Here is a 26,712-nt window from a genome sequence, read left to right as displayed (position 1 = left end):
TGCAGTGCTCTCGGGGACATGCTGTGACTCTTGGGGATGGGGCTATGCAGGAGTTGGACTTGGTCATCCCTGTGCGGCCCTTCCAACTCGGCTTATTCTGTGGTTCTGTGATAATGCAGCAGAGCCTGGAGCTGCCATGGACTTCTCAGCCAGTCTGAGCAGTGCACACTGCTGACCACGGCTCGTCACTGCCGGCCGGCACACACCCGGACAGCGCCGGCTCCGAGCCCCATCACAGGCAGCAGCCGGCATTCCCGGCTGCTCCATCACAGGTACCACCCGCCATTCCCGGCTGCTCCATCACAGGCACCACCCGGCATTCCCGGCTGCTCCATCACAGGCACCACCCGGCATTCCCGGCTGTTCCATCACAGGTACCACCCGCCATTCCCGGCTCCCACCCGCCATTCCCGGCTCCCTCCCGCCTGCCCAGCCCAGCCCCGCCCCCGAGGCCGCGCGTGCGCGCAGTGACGCAGGCGGGGCGGTGCCGCGGCCGGCAGAGGGCGCGGCGGTGCCGCGCGGCGCGCGCGGCGGGGCGTGGCGCGGCGCGCGCGGCCCGGCGTGCACCGCGGCGGCGTTTGAATGGCGCAGGCTCCGGGCGCCGGGCCCCGGCAGTAGCGCTCCCGCCGCTCCTCCCGCCCGGCCGGCCCCGAACATGAGCAGCGGGTGAGTGGCGCGGGGCTGCCCGCGGCCGGGGGAGCGCGGCGGGGCCGCGCTCTGCCCCGCCGGGACTGGGCGCGGCTCCGCGCGTCGCGCCGGGCGCGGGGGCCGCGGATCGCTCCGTGCCGCCGCCCGGCCGGCGGCCTCGCCCGGCGCCCCGCGCTGCTGTGTGCGCTGGCTGCCCGCTCCGGAGAGCGAGTCGTGGCGCTCGGGTTCCTCTCTAAAATGGTGCCAGCAGCCTCAGCGCGGAGCGAGCGCGTGCAGTGGCGGATTCGTGCCAGGAGAGCGGGGAAGGCTCTGCTGCTGCCGAAAGGGAGGCAACAAGCTGGGTGTGAGGCCTGCTGACGGATTTAATTTCTTGGGTGTGACAGATTCCAGCGGGAAGGAAGGGGGGGTGAGGGGGAACCTTAAGTGCTTGAAGATCAGATCCTGCATTAATTACTTCGTTCCAAAGGCTTCAAATTATTTTTTCAGTGTTGGGCTGGATGATTTGACATGCAGATTTAAAATAAAGACATTTTGAATAGGGAGCTCTTTTAAGGAGAGAGAGATGAGGTGGTGATCTTGGAAATCTTTTGTTTCTGTTTTTGTAACGTGCTCTGATTTGGAGCAAGGTTAAGCCCGTTTGCTTAAAAGCAGCTTTCGTCCATCTTTCTTGGAACATCATTTTTTGCTTTTCCTGTTCCCCTGTTTTTTTCTTCCTCTTATTTTCTGGCTGTAATCAGGGAAGTAATTAAAAATATGTAGTTACCCACGTTTAGTAGAATTAAAGCATAACAGAAGGCAGGTTTGTGCCTCTTTGGCCTTGCTGATTGGAAATAACATATTCTTGAACTAAAATTAGAAAATATTTGAATTCCTAAACTTGAAAACTCAGAATATCATTATATTAAAAATGATTATATTAAGGTAGTTTGTATATTACAAAGTAAATGGTAGTATGCTGATATGCATGTATTCTTACGGCTCTGTGTGTGTGTATATATATATATTCACTTGCCTACTTTTACTATATGTTGGTCCTAGGGTAAGAAGCTTGACTATGAATGAAGAAGGTTTTTTAAATGCTGTAAACAGACTACAGTCAATAACAGAAATGTAACAGCGGGTAGTATGAAAAGCTCTGTGAAATCGCAGACTGTCCAGCCAGGTGGGCATGTAGTGTACTTCCTTAGCCTCCACCAAGTTTGGAGCTTGCCAGTATATCTGTCTCTGGGTTTGAATTCAAAATCCTTGTTGCAGTTTTTTTTAACTCCTTGGGTTGAGCAATAAATGGTAAAAGAAATTGCTGTATTTAATTTCATGTATAGTTTCTTAAAAGGTTGTGTCAAACATGAATGTGGAAGGTTCAGTGTTGTGGAAATTTATTTCTTTTGTAACACCTCTCAGTTGTAAAACTTTTCTGAACTTACTGTCCCTAGAGAAAATCAACAGGTAGCAGTATCTTTTCTTAGTGAAAGATGACTTCAGAAAGGACTTAACCACTGATAACTGCTCTTACTTTATGGCAGCTTAACATACCATAAATGGTACCTCCAGAAGCAGAAAACTGAGTTCTTGTTTGACTTTTTTTTGTAGAAAATGTAAATACGGTTCAGTTATTAGACTCCTGGGCTATCTCCCCGAGGGAAGCTAATGTACACCTGGGTTCATCCTCACTAAACTTGGATGAACTGTGACTTGTGATTATTTTTGGAGGTTCATTATGACTGACAGTTGGCCACATAAGAATTTCATAAGGAAGAAAGAAGAAGAAGAGGAAAATGAGGTTAAATCTTAGGTATAAACTAATTTACCATAACTAGTTGTTCAAATAGTATTTTCATTTACTGCAAATTTAGAGAAATTCCTGTAGTCTTTATCGTCGTAGGAAACTTTAAACCAGAGCAAATGGCCTGACAAGCGTAGCACACATTAAAAAACTGTGTTCTGCTGGCACATAACACTCTTTATAGTGTTGCAGAAAAAATTTGCGTTAACATACTCCTTAAAATCTTGAACTCCATTTCCTCTTTTTAAGAAAACTCAATTTTAACAGCTGGTGAACCATCAGTACGTCAATTACTAAAAAAGAAATTTGAAAAAACCCAAACTGTTTCATATGCAAAGGATGTGGAAAACTTCTAAAAGAAAGACGTGTGGATTTTGTAACATTTATTGGAGCTAAAATGAAAGGAAGTTATGCCTAGCTTACAAAGTCACTTCTACATCATAAGATAGTGCTAATTTATTTTTGTAAGCAAATTATTATTTTGGAAGTAAATTTGAGATAATCATTCTTGGAAGTTTCTTGTGACCATTGTGGATCTGATAATGGCCAGTGAAATGAGTTGACCATTACTGCTTCCCTGATGCATACCTGTTTGGAATTCTTTCAAAGCATGTGCTCTCCTCCTTGGGATAATGATTAATTAGGTTTTTCATCTGACTTTAATATTGTCATCCTTGAACTTGCAGTTGGGTTACTCCGGGGTGGAGGAGAATCACAGGAATATTTGCCATGGCTGGTGCATGTGGATACTGCAGGAAAAAGTAGCTATTAAGAATCTGGACAAGGAGTAGGATGGAAGAATGTGTGTTTTAAAAAGTATTGCTGACGGCTTAAGAGATCTAACTGTTTTACGTTGTCCTTGCTGCCATGCAGAGCATGCCAGCCTGTGTTCTGTAAGAAAACAATATTATGTTAATATGCATGTAGATTACATAACATGCCGAGAAGAGTTTGTCCCTCTCTGGGGGCCGTGCCCAGAACTTAGGACATGGGAGGGAGTGGCAGAGTTGTTAATACTTGCCTTCCATGGATGTGCACTTGAAAGCCTGTTAGTGCTGACTGTCTTTGCCTAATTCTGGTATCACCTGAAGAGTTTTATTGCATCTGGGAGAGATCGGAGATAGAAAATACCAGTAGAACCATCAAGAAAACTTTGCACAGGTGCTGTCTGTTGACTGTGGGGACAAACCAGCTTCTACTCAGGAGACATGGCTGCTATTGCTTTAGTCCTTCTGCTTACTGAAGATTGAAGAGAATAAAAGGGGGAGAGGGGAAGATTGTTGTCTGCTGTCAGAAATCACCAACTATATAGGGAGAATTGGTGGAATTGGATTCTGTCATCCTAATGAAATCATACATCTCTGTTTAGACTTGCAGTCTACCTTGTTCACTTGTAAAATTGTACAGTGGACCAAGGCAGAGCTGAAGGGACATGCATTCTATCCTTAGTTTAATTTTAAAAGTTTGTAAAGTGAGGGAAATGCATTGGTCTCAATGAGACTGTATACCAGATTGTCTGATCAAATACAACTAGCTGTGCTCATCACAAGGGAAAAGTCAGAAATTAAAGACATTAAGGTATAGATTGTTCGACTGTACAAATTAGTATCTAATGCCAGTTTAAGAACCCTCTGTGTATATCCCTAAATTACAGGGGGCTGTAGTGTCTAATTAGCTATCCCTAGATGATATCTGACTGCAAATAGGAAATCAAAGTTGTGAAGAGCCATGTAAAGTGCCTTTCATCCTGTATCATTCATCTTTTTAATTGCTGGCCAGCCAGCATTTTCCTAGGTGTTACTAAGCCTTTCAAAGCTGGTTTCTTAGGATGTTGACTAAGTTTATTATAGCACTGTTAGGTTTGTGTATACCAGATTCTTCTGCTTGTGTTCTCCTCTGTTTGGACTACATGGGTTGTGCACCTGAGTTTAATCACTTTCAGTATATTTTTTAATGCATTTGCACTGTCTGCCCTATAAAACATTTGGATGTATAAACCTGTATAAAACATTTGGACCTATAACATCCTGTGGCAAGTTCAGGTTGATTATCATTTGCACACAGCTTAACCTTGTTGGTTTTGATCTGATCTTCAGCTATTTTCTTTTGACCCTTTATTTTTCTATTGGGCAGGAGAGAGCACAATCTCTATGCAACTTCTCTGAGCCATTCATTTTGTAGGCCTTTGTTTTATTTCCCCTATTGGCTATAACTAGCCTCTAACCCAGACTAAAGAGACTGATCTAATCAGTTGTTGATTATATGAAAGATATTCCATGTATTTTTAGCTTGCCTTTGTCTGAGCTGTTTTTTACTTTACTCAGAAGGGGTTGGATTTTTTTTTTACTTTTTAGGGTTGATTTGTTTTTTTTTTTTTTAAAGTTAACTAACCCTGCTCTCAGTATTTGAGATACAGGCACAAATTAGTTCTGTTAAAAAACAGAACACAATAGTGTTCTGTTTATGTTTCTAACTATTTATTCATCCATAGGGAGCATTAAAGAGTCCAGCAGATCTAAAGTAAACTGTCCTATATCCAGATGTTGTTGTGGGTGGCAGTTACTAGCCCAGAGACTGTGATTCCAGTAGGAACCTTTGCTTTATATTGATCTCTAAGCATTGCTTCTGCTTATTGTACATCACAGTCCTTCTCCAGTCCTTCAGTTAGCCCTTGTCTTCACTGGTATGGCTTTGTATTGTCAACAGTCTTCTTCCCCTTTTGTGAGGTAATTTATTAACATATTGAACAACATAAACCAATGCAGGTTTTTCCTAGGGATCTGGAGGTAATTTTCTGTAGGAAACTGCTTAGGCAGTTTATGGCTGTTCCTGAGATACTTGTGCATGCAAGAGCTTTCCCTTTTTTTTTTGGTTGGTTGCTTAGTTTCCTCAAAATTTTAAGTGAGGGACTTGGAATCTCAGATAGAGTCTATCATTTAGTTGCCCTTTATCCATGTTGTACTACCCCATACTCTTAATAAATTCTATTAATTCTGCAGAGCAGGAGGCCACATATTTATAGAATAATTTTGTCAGAACTGGCCTTAAAGATTTTCTGGCTCCAATTTTCCTACTATGGGAAGGAAGGGATATCTTCCACTAGGCCAGATTGCTCAAAGCCCCATGTAACTTGGACTTGAACACTTCCAGGGACAAGGCATCAACAGCTTCTCTATGAAATGTGTTCCAGTACCTTACCACCCTCTCAGTAAAGAATTTAGTTCTAATATCCAAGCTGAACCTGCCCTCTTTCAGTCTGAAGCTATTACCCTTTGGGCTATCATAAATGCCCTGGTAAAAAGTTCCCCTCCAGCTCTCTGTAGCCCCTTCAGGTACTGGGAGGCCACAGTGAGGTCACCCTGGAGCCTTCTCTTTTCCAGGCTGTGTTGCCTTAGTGACAGCCAGGCTGAATCTTTCCCATTATATTATTTGTTTGTGTCCACTAAGTCTATTCTTGATTATGTTGTTTACTAATTAGCGCAACAGAGATGTCAGTCTGCATCTTCCTTGAGGCTCTTTAAATATTGACTGTGTTTTCCACATGTGTTTTCTTTAGGTGCTTTGTCAGCTCCAAGGGAGCTAAAAACACAACTGTTTTATTACTGCTTAAATGTTCGCTGCTACTTCTGCATTATCTGAGACCCTCAACAGATTAAACTATGGAAACCTCTTTAAACTGTTGGACAGTGAAGTAATACAAAAGGATTTTACTTTGCTTCATCAGATGTTCCTTTATATCTGATAATCTTTTGACCTTTTGAATTTATTTTACAGTTTTCAAGGAAAGAATTGATACTTCTGTTGTTTCATTCTGTTTCAACTGGGAGGCTGGGGAACGATATAGTCTTATGTCAGATTTGTTAGAGTGTAAAATTCTCTTAATTTTTCTCCTGGACACATGCAGCCTTTTGTAAGGAACTTCCTTCCATCCGGAGTCCTCTCTGTCCTGTTCAGATAGCTTCAGTTCGGGTATTTTGAGATGTTAGATGCTCTTTAGAGCCCAGTATTAAAAATGGGTATGATAATTTAATTGGATATGCTAATTTCCTTGGTAAGACATTTCTTTCTAGCCTTCTAATATTTTACACTTCTTTTAAGCAAAAAGTATTCTAGTTATATAGTGCTGTCATTTATTTTGGTGATCAGATTCTGGTATACTGCTTAGTGTGAAAGATAGGGTAGATTGAGATAATTTGTTAAACAAGGAAAAATAAGGAACAGTCACTGTTAGGCATGAAGAATTGTAAGCTGATAGTGTGTTATGGGAGTAGTCACAAAAATTATTTTTCAGCAATGAAGATTTGGGATTTTTTAGCATCTGATGAGGTGGCTGTGGGTTTAACTCTGGTGGTTGGATATTGTCCCCCCTAATATTTTAGTTTATTGCTTTCCCCTCAGTATTATTCTCAAACAGTGGATTGAAAAAAAAAGTCAAGACTTTTTCCAAATCCTTTTCATCACTGATCTGAATAAAAGGATGTATTTGTTTGGATTTTAGGATTGTTTCATTTTTCTTCAAAAGTCCAGTTGTTCAGCATATGCCTTTGTGTTGTGCTCCAAGTACAAATTTTAATATGCAGCCCATTTTGAGTCCAAATAATGGTTTTAACCAGTGTGATAAGCAGAGGGAAAGGTGTTTATGTGAGGTTTTTTCTAAACTTCAGGGAGAAGTTTATTTACAGGCCTGTGTGGAGAGCTAACAAAGTGATCACTCCTCATCACTTTATATACTTTGAAAAAATTAAGTTAATGAACCCATCTTAAGCCAGACTGACATCTGGAAAAATATTGGCCACCAGCTGTTAAAGATATTGCCCTAAATAATGCTGCCATTTACAGTTTTTGCTGTAGTCTGAGGGCTCTGTGTTCCCATCTTACAGGGTAAGGCATTCTGACAAATTTCTCTCCATTTTTGAGAGAGAAATCTCAAGTGAAGTTCTTTAGTACTGATCCAATTCTAAAGAATACCAGAACATTTGAACAAGTTTTTTTTCTTCTACTGTACTCTACAAGAGGGATTTTAATGTGCCTGAGTATAACATCTGTCTTGTTTGAGTCTACCACCTGCTTGTTTCATTTGGTGGCCTTTAGCTACTGCATGGATCTTCATGGCTAATAAGCTGTTTCCCATCTGGCTTATTCAGTGCTCAGTGTCTTAGTCTTTTAAATGCTGAAGTTCTTAATGTGGAGTAAATCTGCTACATAGAGTGAAAAGGATAGGGCTGCTGGTAAAGGTTGAAGGGAGATACTGGGGCACTCATGTTGAGACCAGAGTTGTACCTTTTAGGGGAAAAACCAGGAATATTGGAGCAAGTGGTTGTCTTTTTTAAAAGTAGTGTAGGATGTTTTGCTAAATAAAACACTTCAGGAATAGTGCCTCTATGATGATGTAGTAGTTGAACCTAGTCTCAAGCAATGGATCTTCTGATCAGTTACAAAACATGCAAAATCATATGTACAGCTGTCTCAATCTTGGTGTTGATTCTTATAGAAATACTTGCGTATTTCAAGACAAAGGACTTTAGGCATAAAATAAAGTTGTGGATTTTAGTATGAAAAAAGGCCAAAGCTGCTTTGACAAAAATGGGAGGGGGAATGTACATTTTCCAATAAACTAAGGGGAAGATCTTTCACTCTTTTTTTAAACCTTTGTTATTTTGATGAAGCTTGCTTTCTTCCTCAAAAACAAGAATCAGTTTTTTAGCTGCCTTTTGCACTTGGAAACACATGTGAAACCAATTATTTTTCTTTAGGTGGTAGATGGAATTCATAGTGTGAGGAAGGAGTTTCATAAATTGCCCTATTCTTTACTTGAATTCTTGTTTGTATGGCACCCCTCAGTGCTGGTGTAGAAACTGGTGTGAAAACAAAATCTCTGCCTGGTTTCTGGGGGTTATTTAGGTTTTGTTTCCTCTTTCTTGAAAGGTAAATAGGGATTTTGAAATTCTCACCATGTTAATAATAAGGCCTCCAGCTAACATGTTCTAAAGGATAATGATGTCTTGGGTTATATCTAGGATGGAAAATCTTGCAAATAGTTGAATTCTAGTGTTGCTAGCTGCATTTGCAGAAATCTGACAGCATGTTTTAGAAAATACAACTAAATATCTTTCCCTTGAGAGCAGGTATTTGAGAGATTATGGCATCTGAAGCTCACAATGTTAAGAAACAGAAAGTCTTGCTTATTGAAGGTCATCCCATTGATCTCCCCAGAAAAAGAATCTCTTCTTCCACTAAAAAGATCATGAAGGAGGTAAGCTGTTTATGTTGTTTGTTGGGTTTTTTATGTCCTCTGAGAAAAGTGAAGTAAAGATTTAAACTATTTTATAGTTCTGAGCAGTCTAAATCTAGAAGCACAGCACTACTAAACAGTTGATATTTAGATGTGCAACAGAACTTTAAATTGTTTATATAGCATTTATATTATGAAAAATGTGTGTTGTGATAGATACAGACAGCAGCTGCACAGATCAGTGCATTGTATCGCCCATATGAGCAGTAGGTACTGATTGTTGCAGTCTTACCCAGGTTTGCTTTTTTGCAGTCTAGCCAAAAATGTTTCAATTCTGTCATGAAAAATTCTTTCTTGCCACGAGAGCTACATGGCACAAGTGAGAGGTGGAGTAGGTGAAAGCCATTCATAGAAATAGATCTGCCGTATAATTACACAGCTTCATCTAGCACGTCGATTTTCACTGGGTTCTTGCTACTCAAAAATAGTTTTCATAACCTCTTACGTGTGTTACTGGCTGAAGAGTAAGACAGTGGAGTGCAGAGGAAGCACTGGAGAGGCAAACTTACTGTAAGACCTCTTCCAACAGTGGTGAAGATGTCAGTATCCTCTGTTTACTGAAATTTTGTATTAAAACTAACATTTTATGACCAGTGTTACCAAAAAAAGATCATAATATCTTGCTGATGTGCACAATCTAAATGCTACCATTAATGCTAAGTAGTATAGATGGGAGTGTTTGACCCTGTGTAATAATACAGCTTTTTTTCTCTATTTGCTTTCTCCCAGGGTAAGAAATCTCCAAAACAGCTGGCTTCATACACAAACAGGTAGGAAGGTTGTGCTGTGTGGTATCTGAGCTTAAAGTGTGACAGAGGTGGGGAGAAAGTCACAGTTGAAATTGATTATAACACCAAAGCAAACACAAACAGGTGATGGGTCTTGATTTTAATGACAATTCTTGGTTCTTATGTTTTCTTCTATAATAACGAGTCTCTGCATTAATAAAAAGAGAGAAGAATATTGGTGGCATGACTTTTAAGAACCCAAGTGTCATTAAGATATGTATGTATTGGGGGGAAAATGGTTTCAATGACCCGAAAGCTAAATTCATAATTATACATATATGTATAAACTTAGTAATGCAATTGATTTGGTTTGGATCACCCTTCACTAAAATAGTGCTTTATTATTGCAGAGTAACAGTTGGAAAAACGGTGACCAGTCCCCTCTCTCTTTTCAAAGTGGTATATTGTAAAAGGAAAGTTCATTGTTATACTCCAAAGCCTTGTTACAGAAAGAAGCTGTGCCCTAAATCTAGGGGCCGTGACATGGCAAATAAAGAAAATGAACTGGCTTGTGCAGGGAATCTGCCAGCAAAACTCCACAACAGTCGGACACACTTGCTGAATTCTAGTGACTCTGGCTCGTCTCAAACAGAAGGCCCCTCATCCAAATACAGTGCATTTTTTTCAGAGGTGGGTAGAGTTGGAAGAAACTCCAGTTTAAAAAAGAAGTGTTCGTAGTAATTAGTTGTGAAAGTTTTCTTTCTTTAGATTAATTTCCTTCAATTCTGCAGATATCAGGTCGTGTGATTTACAGTCTGTCCATTTATGGTGATGCAGTTGTCAATAGTAATAGTCCTGCCACTTTTCTTCATATTTGTGTCAGGTCAGAAGCTCAGATCTGCCAGACTTGACCGAGTTAAAATCATACCAGCACCAAAGGAGAGCGTTGTTTTGACCTGCTTAGGTTTCATGAACTGGCAGGACACATGTCCACATGTGTGTTTATAAAAGTGTAAAAATGTTAGTATATCAGTGAGAATAAACTGGTGAGGTAGATTAGGACAATTCTCAATAGCAGTACCAACTTTATGTGAAACTAACTTAAGTGTTTGTATGAGCTTTATTTCTTGTTAGGGTTGGTTGAGGAAGCCTAATGGATGCTTGTAGGGCTTCTGAAACTGTCTAAAAGGTCAGATATTGAAATTAAGGGGATTTTGTGACAAGGAAGGCCATTTAAGGACCTTAATGTTGAAGTTTGCATTTCTGTCACAATAGATTTTTGTTACTCCTTGGGGCTTGCATGCGTTTAAGGTGAGGCATGGCAGGGAAGATAACATCAGAAACTATCACCATAGCATCTTGTCACAGTGCTGTAAATGTGGGCTCTCATAAGGAGAAGCCCTGAAGGTGCAAGTCTGCAGCACTTTGCATTTGATAGTTTCAAGAAAAGAGCAGAATAGTTGCAATAAAGAGGCTGCAGAAAGATGGGTAAAAAAATGAAAATGGAAAGATTCATTTTCTGAGAAGCTAAGGAGCAGATCACTGGCCTCTGGTCACAAATGACTATTTAACTGGTTTGAGAGATGTGTGTGGCCCTGCAGTGTTCATTCCAATCCAAGGTCTAATTAATTAAAATGCCTGAACTTCATTCAGAGAGCAAGCTTTTTCAGAAATGAACCTTTTCTGTTGGAATTTGGAATAATGCATGTAATTACTTGTGTCTAAATTGTGTCAAAATTAATAGTCATCTAAGTAAAAAGTTCTTGGAATTGGTGAGAATTGTAGGTTGATGCTCATAAATGCTCATTTTAATTATTTTATACCTGTCTTAGGTGGTAAATATTTTCGTGACTCCAAGGGAAATCTATGTGTTTAAGTCTATTCTTAGATAAATTTCTAAATCACTCTCATCAACATACAGGTAGAATATACAAGATTATATATGAGTAGCTTAATGTTTTATTGCTGGCTACTTAACTTGTGGCAACTTCTTATATTTTTAAAAACATCCAGGTTTCTCAGGACCATGAAACTATGGCTCAAGTTCTTTTCAGCAGGAATCTGAGACTGAATGTAGCTTTAACCTTTTGGAGAAGGAGGAGTATAAGTGAACTGGTAGCCTACTTAGTGAGGTAAAACAAGTCTCTTCTTTTATATCCTTAAAATGACAGCAATCTCAAATATGCCACAGTATTTTTAGCAGTTCTGTAAGTGTTGTGACTTAGTTACACTTTTAAAATCATAGAGGAAGCATATACCTCTACTACTAGTAGTAGGATCTACAAGTAACACTTCTGATTTTATTCTTAATGTTTCTAGGATACAGGATCTTGGAGTAGTAGTAGACTGCCTTCCTGTGCTTACGAACAGGTACAAACAGAAAAAAGTGGGGGGGTTTGAACCTGCTTATAACCACAATGAAGTTCAAGCACTTCTGAAACATCTTGTTTTTAAGTTTACAGGAAGAAAAACCATATGTTTCAGTTGGCTGCTGTGTAGATCTTTTACCTTTAGTGAAATCTCTGCTTAAAAGCAAATACGAAGAGTAAGTATCAGCTTGGGATGTTTTTGAAGTGTTATTACTTCCTGGCTATGCAGAGCCCTGGAAATCAGTGGTTTTTAATCCTCTGACTTTTGTTCACTCTGCCCCTTCTCCCAGCTCTGTCTTTCTCAGGAAATGAGAAAACTCTGGATTGGAAGCTTTCATCTGAACCTTTATCCTTTAACAAAGCAACAGTGCAGAAATTCTTTTCTGCAATGTTAGGGACTTGGGGGAGAGAACTGGCTTTGCCCTTATGCAGGTTTATTTATCCTAAACAGTAAAAGAGAATAGCACTAAGGTTTTAGTATGCTTTATCACATGTAATCAAGGCAGAGTTTTCTTCTACTTTTTCAACAAGAGCTTCAGGCTACCACTTAGAAATTGCAAGTGTAAGCAAGTATTTAAATTTACCAATTTGTCTAAATTTTGTTTCTTCCAGAATAGAAAATGTGTTGCTTTCTAAATTGCTTACAAAGTTATCTCAAGCTTTATTTATCTGGCTGTAGCTAATCTGCGGGAAGGAGGGAATGCATAATGTGTCAAATGTGTTGTTACAGATACGTGATAGTGGGTCTAAACTGGCTTCAGGCTGTCATTAAAAGATGGTGGTCAGAACTATCAGCACATACAGAAAAGGCAGAAGATGGGTGAGTATAGTCTTGGGAAATATTGAAATGTGTTTCTGTAGTCTTGTAATTTTGATCAGTAGAAGCACAAAAGGCAAACTTAAAATTTTGAAGTTGACTATGCTTAAAATACTTTTAAGCTTTAAGTTACTGATGCTGTTTTTCTCTTTATTGCTACTGTTTTAATACATGTAGGATGTAGTCATATCAAGGATTATACCAATGCTGTAGAAGTGTATAAAAATTTTTCAGATCTTATGGCAATATCTATTGTATAGGCTAAGTCTATATGCAGTATTAATAATTAATTTTAGTAAAAGACTACTGAAATGTACTACCTATATTGTAAAGTGATGTTCATTCTCTTTCAGAAACATTCATATTTTAAAACAACATCTAAGTGTTTTGTGGGAGCAGGAGAATCATCTTACTCTGGTTCCAGGATATACTGGCAATATAGCTAAGGTAAGTTCTGGTCCCAGTTATGGTTGTGTTCAGTAATAAACATGGTGTATCACTTATGGTATTCCTCCTGTTTTACTTAAGCTAAACTGTGGTTGGACAGAAACACTTTAGTTACTGCTAATGCTCAAGTATATTGCATGGTTTTTACAGAAATCTGGAGTTGTTTCCCTATAATAGTTCTGTGAATTAAAATGGTAATTACCCTTAAGCATCTCCTTAATAACAAAGTAGCTAATAGTAATGAGCCTTAAAATGGATGTGAAAAAGGGTTCAGTTGAGTAGGTAGACAGATGTTTTCTCTTAGATCTCTTGTCCCCATTGTTGTAAGTATAATGGAGAATCTTAGCCCAGGAATGTCATTGGTATTTGCACATCAGGTGACAGGGGCAAGTGACAACATACTAAATTCTAAAGCTTATTGCTGACCTAATGCTTAGAAAATGGTATGTTTGTGCTGAGCAGAAGAGCCTGTCTAGCTGAGATGAATCTCTTCTTGTGGGTTGTGGTATCAGTAACATAATGAAGCTGTCTGGTAGATCCATGTTTTGCTGTTTGTGCTCATTTCTATAAACATGGCTTTCTGAGATTGGGCACCAAAAGTTATACTAGACAGAAACGTCTCCAGGTGGAGGGACCTGATGAAGGTGGACAGTGAGAAAGGAGTTTCAGCAGACAGTTGGTTGTGTGCAGGATTTGAGTGAACTTGAAAGGAGCTTAAAAATTGCATCTTTTACTTCTATCTTAAGGAGTTTTGGTGAAACTATAATTCTGTGCCTACAGAATTGATTACTTTGTGTCAAACAAGTAAACTCTTTCCTTTTTTTCTGGGACTGCTGTGCGCCTGGGACTTCAGTTTTGATGCCCCTACAAGGATAATTACAAAATTCTTGCAGCATTTCAGTCAACAGGGATGCAGAAAAACTGAGTTCTAACTCCCAACGTGGTAGAGCTATGAGAGCATGTAGACTGCCTAGTTCTTTTGCTGGATCAGAATAGCTGCTATAGGTAATGTCAGTTTGTTTCTCTAGAGTTCAGGTTCCTTTCATGTTCATTTGTTCTCTGACCAAAGTCACCAGAGCAAGTCAGAGCAAAAGTAGTACGAGAATGTTGGAGGGGTTGGGTGAAGGAATGTCATACATAACATGTTTTAATTACATGATCATATGATGATGACCTTTCCTGCTCATGCAGGGAGCAGAGGAATAACAGATGAAACTGATAGCTTTGAAAACTAATCCTACTCTTCTGGCAGGCTTTTTAGTACTTAAAGAAATGTCATTGAAAACATTAATTGAAAGTAATCATGAAGATAACTGGTTCTGAAATTTGGGAAAATATAATTGTTCTTGTGCTGTGGTCCTGAGGTTGCCCTGCTTCAGACATAGATTTGATGTCAGAGCTATAAGTAATGTGACAAACACTTTCTCCTTTTTTTCCTTCTAGGATGTAAATTCTTATTTATTGCAGCTACACTGACATGATGGGGGAACAGTGTGCTTATGTGGTGAAACAGTCCCCTAAAGTATCCCTGAATATGTGCTGAAAGCCTTTTGAGAAATACTGGCAGAAGAGAACTGAACTGTCAAGCTGTTTAATGAAACCACTAACAAAACCCTAACAATCTACTTCACATTGAAGTGGAAAAATGTCTAGTAGGAGCAACTTTTACTTCAGTGAGGTGAAAGTGCACTATGAAAACTGTATGCCTTTGCTGCATTTGGGATTCGTTCAGTTACTAGGTATTCCTTTAAATGCTACTGTACCTTACAACATCATCGCATAAAAGAAGATGAACTATACTGTCATGAAGACAAGACCGCAGAACCAGCTATAAGGAACCAACAAAAACAATCAGCATTAAGAGCTTTTAAATGTCTCTTTCACAAGAGAACTCCAAAATGCACAACTATCTTCCAATAACATAAAAAAAATACAAAAAACTTTGGGATATTCAGTTACTTCTATGTTTTAATCAAATTATTAAAGACAGTTTTTGTTTGCACTATGGAGAAACTATACAGCAAAGATGCCTTAATTACTAGTGTTTCAAAAAGCCAATGTGTTAAGATACAAATAGCTATTATGTTCAGATTGTGATGGAAAACTACAAAAATCAGGGTTTCACATTGTGTAGTTAATGAAACATTGCACATATACAAAGATTAATGTATGAAAAATATTATAAATACCTGAACTTAAGCTTGGGTAAACAGTTATTGCAAATGTCAGCAGAATGGTGAATTTATGTCTAACAAATGTTTTTATATTGTATGTGGATTTCTAACACAGTAATCTTGTTCTGTATTATTCAAACTACATGCAAATAAGTAAATATATTAAATATATCTACTGTTTTTTCTTTTCACGTTCAAAAAAATCAATTTCTAGAATAATCTCTTCCGCAGTACTTTTTATCATAGATATTTATGTCTCTTGTTTGAAATGTTTACAGCCAGATGAGGCCATGTTATTCAAATCACACCCTTTTTATACTACCTCCTGTAAGAAACTGACAAAGAACTTTTGCAAAATTGGTCAAGTTCTAACCTCATCAATGGTGGCAGTCATACCAACAACAGCATTGAGAATACAGCTATAAACTTTTACTGTCATATTGATAATGCTGTTCTACTTTAATTTAAAAACTATATCTTAATAGCTCTGAGGGAGTCTTAATCTTAGGCTTGCTGTTGCCTTTTTTAATTTTGTGATTAGGAAGCATGCTTTTTCAACTAAAACTTACAAAGTGCCAGCTTTTCACTTAAAAGTATACATGCACAGCATATATGACCAAATAGACTACTTCTTTAAAAATAAGTACTTGCAAGGGTTGTTTTCATACCTAGCATTAAGCATGTGCACTTTTATTGACATGCAGGAGAAAAGTCTTTTGATAGCCGCAAAAGGTTTTTGCTTTACAGATTAAACTAAACTCCTGTAGTGGTCAACTTCAGGCCTCCTGTTGCTTAGTATTGTATTTGGTTTATGTATCATTGTTGCTGACTTCTGAAGGCCAACTAGAAATCTGTCATGAGAACTTGGTGCTTAGTTGTTTGACTGTTCTGTAAACCACCAAAGGTTTTGCATTTCCTAGGGCAGTCAGTTACAAAGAGTTTCTGGGGCATCACAAAACTGCAAACTTCGTGGGACAATTTGGAGACATACACATAGCCAGTCTTTTTTCTAGAATTGTTATGTATCATTGGAGATATTTCATGTTCAAAAAGTTTTGAGATAGGACTTTTCAAATGCTCTTACTATCAGTTAGAAATCTAAAGGAACTATAGTATGACAACATTCTTGTATCACTTTACTGTCCCACTGAACACTTAAATGTAAAAGTAACAAAGTCTAGTTTTGTCATTTGGGTGGTAGTTGCTGAAACTCTTAAGATTATTCCTCAAGGACAATACTGTTTATGGAAACTCAGTTTTTGGTTTTTTTTTAAATAGACAAAGTAACTCATGGCCATTTATTTCTGATAATATAAGAAAGTATAGTTGTAATTGATTAAAGGGATACTGTAGTATTTAAAAATCTAGCTTGAATGTAGATTTAGATACACGGGTTTATAATGAATTCTGTATGTGGCCACAGAGTTATCAAATCCTAACTGTGGACAGTGCTTTTGTTTTACAGGTGAGGTAAGATTGATTTGAGGATCATTACTGAGGAATACCTAATAATGCATTCTTTTTAACTGCCAAAAGTTGTATTTTGACAGCATCAATAATACAGTATTAAACATTGTCATTAGTATCTGTGCCTTATTTAAAACGAATTTTTTACTGTTTTCAGGCAGCTACTAGACTGTAAGAACAGGGTTCAGGTGTCTGTATTATGAAATTATTTTTTCCATCATGTTCTTAGTGCGAATAGTTTCAATGAATTAATATTCAGGCTCAGCTTCTTGTATTTTTAGTTCTCAGATGGCTAGGAATCAGTTTTACTGTTACAGAATGTACATGTATAATATCTGGTCGAAGTTGGCATGAGTTAAATGTCTTAACAGCTGTGTAACCGCTAGATTCATATAGTTGTCTCAGTGAATCTAAGAATTAAGTCTATGAGTTATCCCATGCATAAATAATAATCTTTGTGATACTTTCTAAAACTGCTGTTTCTAGGATGTGTCAGAAGATCCAGACATAAGTAATCCTTTTCCTGTGTGTTCTTGTGATGCAGAAGCACGTATGTACTTGAGGATGAAGGATGCCTTCACAAAGCTTTTCTTTATGTTATATCACTTGATATGAAACTGATGTCTTTGAAAAACACTGTCTTTTGCCTAGGTTCCTTGAAAGTACTTGAGGCTGTTTTACTGAAGGAGTACTTTTAAGTGTGACCCAGGATTTGCCCATCCCCTAAACTGCAATTAAAGAATCCTTCTGGCAAATTGTCTCTTTCTGCAGGGCTGAAAAAAAAAAGTCCAGTATTTTGTAAATGGAAGTGGCCAAGTTGAGGTATTGCTGATAGCTTGCTGAAGAGTGGATGTGGAAAAAGCTATGCCATTAGTTAGCTGGGTATGAAGAAGTTAGCATGTCTTAATGATTATGTATGTCTCTGTTTTGAAGGAGCTATGCCTATTTCTCAGGAAAGAGTCCTCTACTCTTGGACCACACAGGTACTGCAGTTCCACACTCCTTAATAGTGCTTGCAGATTGTTGCTGGCATTAAAAAAAAAAATAGCAGCAGCCCTTCAAGAGCTTACCCTCTGTAGTGAGATATAAATAATTGTTTTCCCCTCCTGTAGATTGCTTTATCAGAGTCTGCAGTTTTAACACTTGAGGTGCAGGAGGGATGGGAGAGTAGGAAAGGGCAAAGTATACATGCCCTATGCTGAGTGACATCAGCCCCACTGCATTATAAAGTAGGCTGTATTTTCATGTTCTGGCATCTGAAGTAGGCAAATTTGGAGTTAAACGTCTTCATGCATTTAGCATTGAAGAGTTAAAGATTTTGAAGATTGATGCTACAGTGTTAATTGTGATTTTTTTTGGGTTTTTTTTTTCTTGAAAGAGTGGACGTTCTTAGTGTGGAAACTTAAAAGTATCTTATGTGACACTTACATTTTAGACTAGCAAGTGGTTGCTTTTGCCAGTTCATCTTGCCAGATCTTCCAGTTCTGCAGAAGACTGAATGTCTGTCTTAATGTGGAGATTTGAAGCTATTTTTGTGCCTAGTTTTCTAGTGCAAAGTGAAACTAGTCAACTGTTTCAGAATACAAAACCATGCAAATTATGGTACTGGTGTGAAGTTATTCCAGCTTTGCACAATGCAAATGCTGAAGTTCATGAAAGCAGTCAACTCTTTTGAGAACTTCATATTGAGCTGATGTTGCATTAGTGAAGGAAGAAAATGAAGCAGTTTTTAATAGCCTTGGTAAAAGCCAGACAGTGTTGTCTAATTTTTGCCTTCAGTCTGCCATCCTACACACAGTAATCATTGTAGGCTACAGATAAAGATTCACAGTGAAAATAGATTGAGCATGCTTGTGTTATTAGTGCTTTATGTTATCCTTCTTTAAACAATTAATGTTTATTCTAAGAGTTAAATAACTTGTTTATGTCTCGGAATGAGACTAAATGCAACTATTTTTCTCCCCCTTTCCACATACATTCTTTATGACTTAATGATGTTGTTTATTGCTCATCTACTTTAAATATACTAAGAGTGTTTCTTGTCAGAAGTGAGGAGGGGAAGATGAGAATTCTAGCAAAACACAGGGCTAGCTATTTAACATGGTTCAGTTTGAAGCAACTGTGAAGAATTTCCATCTTTAAAACTTTTCCACACAAATTTTGTTAATACCTACGAATTTAAGTGTGCACTCACAGCTCTAAGTTTGATTTTGAACTTGGTTGGAAAAAAATAAAGTGCTTTCATTCTAAATAAATGTAGCTGCAGTATTGTTTCTTTTCTTGTTTTTTTTTGCATTGAGTACTAAGCTGGACTCAGATGCTGACCTGCCATGAGGGAGGCAGGAGGTGTAGCACTGTCCCTTAAAGGGATAAAATGGAAATATCCACCTAGTCTTCAACTATTGCAAACCTCAAATATTTTTGTTTCTGACAGGGGTTTTGTAGTATATCTCTTTATGTAGATTGTGGCTGCTGATCATTGCTGTAAAAATGAGATCTGCTGTTTTCAGCTTGAATGTGTTCCGTAGTGGTTGTGATTCATAGGGATCACTGCTTCAATTCAGGCAGTCATTACTTTGAATGCTATAGGGTAAATGGGCAGCTGAATGTTGGGGTCTCAGACATCTGTTCTTTGTTGTAACAAAACACAAGGACACCACATTTATCTTTCCCACCTTTTTATTCTCCCCTTATTCTTTCATTTAAGTGCTTAGAACCATTTGTATTTTCTTTGGAAAGTGATAGATGCCAAAATGTGATAGAATGCTTTTACAAACATGCGTCTGACTTCTTTTCACATCGTTCTGTGAATGACAGTTTCCTGTGGATTTGGGAAGGAGGCTGTTTTCTGTATGTATAGGCTTGAAATAAACAGAACTAGTGGACGTTACTGATACTGTAATTGTATTCTTGATACTTTCTTTTTTACATAAGCACTATGTATATTGTGAAACAATTAACCCAAATCTAAATATCAAGATAAAGTTACATTCCAAACCTGCCTGCTCTTACAGGTGTAAGTGTTGAAATATATATGCACCGTAGTATCATACTTTAAAGTTACCTGTAGACAGTTTAAAATAGCTCTTGTAATTTATGATGTCAAATTGAATCTGTTGAACTTCACTTTCAAAAAGCCCAAATTATGTTTGAATCCTGTAGTTGCCACTTCTACTCATTTCAGATATTCTGTGGATTTAAAGACTTAGTGCAGTAGGTATTCCACCTTCAGAAAAACAGCTGATCTTTTTGTCTTTTGTGATAACAGGCTTTGATTACATCTCTTCTGCATGAGACAAACTTCTTAAAGAGTTAAATAATTTTTAGGAGGGTTTCCACATACAAGAAATCTATGGCATGTTTGGTTCTAAATGGGGGAATTGCACAAATACAGGCAGCTGTTACGACTGCACATTTCATTACTATCAAGTTGTCTTTTCTCATGTGTATCAGCTGTCCTGTTATCTACTTAGTCTAGATAAAAGTGGAATGATGGATTATTGGGGACTTGAAGTCTTAATAGCTCTTGGCTCTAAGAAGCTAAAACTGCTCTGTCCATTCTGATGAAATTGCTACAATGAATGCGGAAAGGAGCTATTTGTTCTGTGTTTGGTTTGGAGAGCAGGAATCTCTTAATACTTTCTATGTCTGCTAATAGTACTTTGTCTTGAAGCTTAAAGGCGTAAGCATTTATGTATATTTGCTTAAAATTTTAGTTATTAAAATAACAAGTTTGAATGAACAGGAAGAAAAAAACAACCTTGCTGCATTAGTTAATTTCTGGGTGTAACACCTGGATGTTCTGGATGGAACACCTCGTGTTCCACCTGCAGGAAACAGTAAATATACAGAAATGCAGTTAACCATTATGGTACAAGTAGTGATAAAACCTGGATTTTCAACATTGTAAGGTTTAGGCTGTTACTAGTGAAGCAGTAAAGCGAAGCAGGACTAAAGAAATCAGTGGCAAGTTTTGTTCTTAGCCTTGTGTTTTGGTAAGTCTGAAAAGCTTGGCTTTCTAATCAGCCAAAATGAGTGGTGATCGATGGGAGTGTTAATTGTGGAATAATTCTCTGCCAGCAGCCAGCATTAGCATAAGAATAAGCAGAGTAGCTGGTTGTAAAGTGAACCCTGCCCGCCAGAGCAGCTGTCTCTTCACATCAATTTTCTTAGAGCCTTTTGCCTTTTTTTCTTTTTTTTTTTAAGATGTTACAGTTCAGGTGTTTTTGGATAAAGAGAGCAGGCAGGAAGTTTTCTAAATCTGTTAGTTGGATGATGGCGTAGTACTGCAAGAGTACTAAAAATACTATCCGTGAGTGGTGGCATCAGTAATTATTACAGGGGGTGGAGGGCTTGAACACAGGCACACTCTAATCAGGACTGGCCAATGTGTGCTGTCCTGGGTGTCAGTGTAGTGAATTGCATAAAACTGGGGAAGGAGGAGTGTTTAAGATACAGTACAAAAATCCCCATTACCTCAAAAGAGTGCGTGTGATTGTTGGGAGATTGGGGCATGATGATAACTGAGTCTTTCCATTCCTGTGTGCCTAATCCACAGCAGTAAGGCACTTCACAAAGGAGGGCTGGAGACCTGATGCTCACAGAGCAGTCATCTTTCCTCACCGTTGCTGCTTTTCCACCCCTCTGACATGTTGGGGCACATCTCCTTGGCTGAATTTCCAGCTTCACATCCTTGTCACTTATCCAAGTGAGAATAAAATGCCTTCATATTTGGCACACCTAGTTTCCCAAGTGATGTCTTGTCCCTCAGGTCTTCCAGGTTCTCACTACAAAACAACTTAATGCCATTGAACTGTGAAAACTCAGAGGGTTAGGCTTGAGCCCTACACACAGCAACTGTGGAGGCCACTATGATATTGAAGATGAAGCTGTTGTATTAAAAGGGTTTGTTTGTGTATAAATGTTTTTTAAACATGAAGAGAGAAGGGTGCTACTGAAGCTAAAAATCCAGAAAGGGGGGGTGGACAGACCCAACAAAAACCACTAAACCACAAACAGCAATTCAAAACTCAACCCAAACAAAAAAAATTAGAATTCACTTGTCTCTAGCATAAAGTAGTGCTGCAGCCAAATGACAACAAATGCTGCCCTCCATTTTCCATTAAAATGCCTTTCTGAGCAAAGAGTCTCTGACATTACAAATTCTTTGGGATTTTTAGGGTTAGTGCACTGTGATTTAGTTTAATTTCTAAGTGAATATTTGGTTTGTGACCTCAGCCACCTTACTCTGAAGGGCTGTAAATAAGAGGAGAACGCCCTTGGAGCTTTCCTTCACAACTGGCAGCTTGCTAACTTCAACTTTTACCTTCGGGACTAGTGAGGCGTATTTCAGCATTTCTGTTTGTGTTCATATGCAAGATTTGGCATACACACTTCTGATGCTGCTTTCTTACTTGATAGTTCTCTGAGCTCTGGAAAATGAGCATTTAGCCTCTGTTGATTCCTTCAAGTTTAGTCTGGTTGAAACAGTTCTGATACCAAGGATTCTGCTTATGTGAAAGGAACTGTAAGACCTCTCTTCCTTTGTAAACTCACCAAATCTAAATCTTGATTGTAATAGGCTTCTGTATTGAGAAATCATTAATTTATAGATCTTAGTATCCTCATTAATACTTTTTTTCTGACAAAATTGATTTATCTGTGGTTCCTTTGTGGTATTTACTCACATATAAGATATTTTCTCTTACTAAGATATTTTTCCTACCTTATAGAGTAGTTTCTACCCATTAGCCCTAAGGTATGTCTCCAAGATAATGCTGTCCATGTGTTTCTGGTTTAGCATAATTGTCTCATTTTCCAGGCATTTATATGAGGTTGTCTTTTGGCTAGGAAATGGATTCAGAACTTGAACTGATTTTAATAGTCCAAAATAATATCTTCACTGTGTTTAGGAGCAGTACAGTTTTTGATGAAAATATCATTTGTGCTGGCTTTGCAGCAACATATTTGAGTTTTATGGTCTCAGCACTGAGAGACTCAAGTGAGAGGAAGAACTAATTTCAGTCAGAAGACTCTAGCAAGCCCTGCCTTTTGTTCCCACATCTGGTAGTGAAATAAAAGGAAGATAAGCAGCAATTACTGATTTAAGGATGGGTTGAACCCAGCCTTAGTCACAGCTACAGTCTCATATGTATGGCTGCTTCTCCTCATGGCAGTGCCAGCAGTCAGCTCTGCAGAGCTGTGGCTCTGTGTGGGGCAGCTGCAGCACTGCTCCCTGATCTGCTTTGTGAGCTTCAGACCCAGCATCATCTCTGCTAAGAGACCCTTTTGGTGAACCCTTTGTAGGATTCTTTCCTAGCTGAACTGCCCTTAGAAGATGTTCCAAGCTCTCGTCTAAAGTTGTGTCAATAATTCAGTTATAAGAGAACTTAGTTTTCTTTCTCGTATGTGCCTGTTCGAGGTTAAGACGTGACTGTGTGCTTTGCATGCAAGGAGAATCTTCTAATTTTAAATGCACAAGCTCAGAGTTTCTAATCTCCCTATGTTTTGTCTGCCACAGAGACTGTCCAGCCAGATACTGGGCTGTGTAAAAGCCTGCAGTGGGACTTGCTGGTGGTTCACCTGAGCTCAAGCTCTCTGTGGCCTTGCTGAAGAATGCTCCTCTTCCAGGTAGCTGCACTGCAGCCTTTAAGAGGTCCAGCTGCTTTTTCATTGAGCATCGCACTATCTCATGGACAAAGGAAAATCACATAAAATAACATTATCACTTTCAGAAATGAGCAGAGTGGTGGGTTTGATTTATATTGTTTCTTTTCTATACAAGTATTACCTGGGACCTCAGTGCAATGTATATTTTTGTGAAGAGTTTATGCACTGTTTCTTCCCTTCTCTGTCCCACCCACCTGTCCCTACAACTTCTGCATGAAAACAAAGCAGTCCTGGCAATTACTTGAATTTTTCCTCCTCCTAATATCTGGACATGTCAGTATCTAAAAACATGTCTCTGCACTTGCAAGAAGTAATTCTAAACTAGACAGCAGAGTCTCTGTCAGCTGGAATGAACCAGTTGTAAGATGCTTTGCTGAATTCTTCAGGCTTGCAGGAGACAGGAAAAGTTGTAAATTAAATCCTGTAACAGTCTTTCAGTGGATCATAGTTACTTTATTTGCCTAAAATAAGAATCTAAAAGCAAAGTACAAAGTTAAATTCAGGACTTCTTCTATCTGTGGCAAAGCTACAACTTCCAGTGAGCCCTGGATTTTACCAGCCATAATACAGATCTTCCCAGAGGAGCCTGCTGTCAAATATATTTACAGTACATTTATAAATAATGAAAACAAGTAACTAGAGGAAAGAAAAGGCATTGCAAGGTCACTTATGCTGTTATTTTCTTCCAAAAATTTATGAGAAATAGAAAAAATGAGCCATTTTTATTTAGCTCAGAAAATGGAGAAAGGAGACATAGGCTTCCAAACCCATGAAGCATATGGCAAGTACAAAACTTCATGCTGCAATTGGAAAGACTTTTTATGATAATGCTAGTATTATAAATCTAAAAATTATTTCATTTAACCCCACAGGGCTTATTTGAGAATTGGCAAATCCTGCATCAGGCTAAGTTATTAAAGTTTAAAAAATAGGTATTAATATAATACAGATGGAACCACTGTACTCCCATAGGACTCTTACCTCTAGTCTGAGGCTGACATAGATACATTTGAGTCAAACAGGAACTACTACTTATTACAAAGCTGTTAATCATGTAGCCTTAATGAAACTGTTTAGCACACTGAATAGCAATGTAACAACGCATAGAAAATTAGCTTGTTTGCCATTGATTAATGATAGATAATGTGTGCAGTTCCCCACAGTGGGACATTTGAGCAGTTTTCTGTCATGTACAAACTCAGGTTCATTAAGGCATGCCTTTACTTGCACAGTCTGATTCAGCATAAAAACCCACACAAACAGGAATGCATTTTAAAGATAAAAACAAGATTCATATTTAGCTTACTGAAAGTGTAATGGAGGTGTAATGAACCTCCAAATTATTTCGTTCAGATAAACAAGACAAAGATTAAAGGACAGAAGAACAAAAGTTGCTTATTTCAACAATAGCTTGAAAAGAGTTACAGGAGAATTACAGATCAATGCATTGAAAGAAGACAGTAGGAAAAAGTTACCAACAGTTATTCTTCTAAGTGTTGAATTTCAAAGAAATAGCAACTTGGTAAACTTGTTTAGGTATCAGCTGTGTGCGTGTAGGGTTATGTATCTCAAATGCCAGCTTTGTACAGAAAAGGTGTGTACAAATGGACTTAAAACCAAGGAGAGTTACAGTTCTCAGCTTCTCAAAATGAACAGATTTTGTTTAAAATTAAAAGGTTTCAACAGGTACTGTGGAAGACTGACTTCAATTCAGAGCCACTGTCATTTTCTCTGTAAATGAGAAAAGGAGTTTAAGACCCAGCTTTGTTCCTTTTGCTTTGTCAAATATCATGAGCTCACAGGTTTTACTACTTTTCATATTTAGTTTGAGTCCAGATTTTTTAATAGTACATACTGTAATAGCTTTTGTTAACATTTTTAATATGCCAAAGAAAATGTTTATAATCAGAAATTGCTACTCCAATTCCACTTGCATTGTTATACTTTTTAATTCCACTAAAAATTGTGTAAAATAAAGCTCCCCTACCACCCCCCCAAAAAAAATCACCAAACCAACAGTAAATGAAAATGAACAGTAAATGAAATGGTGCAAGTCAGTGTTTAGTGGGATTTTTCATTCACGTCCTTGAAAACCAGCATCAGCTTTCTGATAGGCCAGAAATAGTTTAACTTCCAGCCAGGAAGAGGATCTCTGCTGCTTTTGGCCTTTCTTTCTTCAGCTCCTCCTAGCACAGAAGTAACAGTAGCATAATTTAGGGAACTGCTTAATGCTGTCTGAATTACTGCAGCCCTTCACATGTCAGATACAGGATTTCCCAGGCTCTCTGCAGGGCAGACAACTTCCAGGCCTGCTCTGTGAGCGTGTCACACGCTTGGTTCCTGAACAAGCTTCTCTCTGGTAGAACATCCTATGAAAGTGCTTGCAGCTTCTTTGTGTTGCTCTGACCTCCTCTCAGATGTGAGCCAATTCTACACAGCACGTAAGCTGCTTGAGCCTGAAATACAAAGAGAAGAATGTCATTTTGTGGTGGTCTGTTACTAACACTGCAGTAAAGCAAAAGCATGCTTTGGTATGTCATTCTGTGGAGGGCTTGATGACAATGCTGTATTATGTGGAGGCCACCTTGTGGCATTGTGGAAGTAAAACCCAAATGTAAAGAAACAACAGCATTTAGCCTGCATACCAAGAAATAAAGATTCTAAACTGCTTATATTTTTAGAACCCAAACATCACACTGATGTGTCATTCTAGCCTCATGTGAATGATTACAGGTGCTGTTCATACAAGTAACAACACAGGAAGCTGAGGATGTGTGTAGCACCATGCTGTGGGTCATAGCTTCTTACCTAGTCAGCATAATGAATGCTGCAATTATTAAACCTTCTGCTTGCATTGTTAATGCACAATTGCTGCTTGACAGAAATGTAGGGACAAATTTTTACAGAGAACAGGAGGAGCCAAGGAGTGCAATCAAAGCACTGTAAAACTGACTTCCAGGTTACCATCATGTTGCATATTTGTTCTGCTTGCATGAGGGAGTCTGCAAATTTTTACAGCAGGAAAATTGTGCTCCTTTTCCCTGCACTTAAACTATTTTTTAAATTTCCTCCACCAAAGAATGAATTTTAATTTAGTAAAGGTGAGTTCAGTTGCAATCAGACAAAACTGCCCATCATCTTGCAATTTCAATATCAGTGTTTGCTATCTCCTAAGATAAGTGTGCCAAAATAGAGTATTCTGTTCATGGTTTTGGACATACATTATAAGAAGATGAAAACAGTTCATTCCTGGAAAAAAAATATATTCCTGTAGAAGTTTGTCCAGTCAATTTGAGGTGAAAGCAGCCAAAGGAGTCC

The 26,712-nt window shown here is 38.5% G+C and overlaps 1 protein-coding gene across 3 annotated transcripts; it reads left to right on the top strand.

Moving 5' to 3' along the window:
- The first annotated feature begins 515 nt into the window (after positions 1-515).
- KATNBL1 (katanin regulatory subunit B1 like 1) lies at positions 516-25,343 on the top strand. 3 transcript variants are annotated; one of them, XM_064424173.1, is made up of 10 exons: positions 516-666; positions 8,557-8,684; positions 9,453-9,493; positions 9,862-10,141; positions 11,465-11,583; positions 11,771-11,821; positions 11,907-11,996; positions 12,551-12,640; positions 12,991-13,084; positions 23,246-25,343. In XM_064424173.1, the coding sequence occupies exons 2-10, from the start codon at positions 8,571-8,573 to the stop codon at positions 23,309-23,311; spliced, it is 945 nt and encodes a 314-aa protein (XP_064280243.1). In that variant the 5' UTR covers positions 516-666; positions 8,557-8,570; the 3' UTR covers positions 23,312-25,343. The 3 variants fall into 3 exon arrangements, with proteins under 3 accessions (XP_064280243.1, XP_064280245.1, XP_064280246.1); XM_064424175.1 differs by lacking the exon at positions 23,246-25,343 and adding an exon at positions 14,528-18,980; XM_064424176.1 differs by lacking the exon at positions 23,246-25,343 and adding an exon at positions 13,938-14,483.
- Positions 25,344-26,712: the final 1,369 nt, after the last annotated feature.

This window comes from Passer domesticus, chromosome 6, assembly GCF_036417665.1.
Source record: "Passer domesticus isolate bPasDom1 chromosome 6, bPasDom1.hap1, whole genome shotgun sequence".
Classification (NCBI taxonomy): domain Eukaryota; kingdom Metazoa; phylum Chordata; class Aves; order Passeriformes; family Passeridae; genus Passer; species Passer domesticus.
Note: the sequence above shows the minus strand (reverse complement) of the source record. Positions and strands in the feature narration are given on the sequence as shown.

Excerpts from the sequence above, each read along its gene's own strand:
- KATNBL1 (XM_064424173.1), top strand. The coding sequence starts at position 8,571 with ATGGCATCTGAAGCTCACAATGTTAAGAAACAGAAAGTCTTGCTTATT. Across the intron at positions 8,685-9,452 it reads CTAAAAAGATCATGAAGGAG|GGTAAGAAATCTCCAAAACA; the intron begins GTAAGCTGTTTA and ends GCTTTCTCCCAG. Across the intron at positions 11,997-12,550 it reads CTTAAAAGCAAATACGAAGA|ATACGTGATAGTGGGTCTAA; the intron begins GTAAGTATCAGC and ends GTGTTGTTACAG.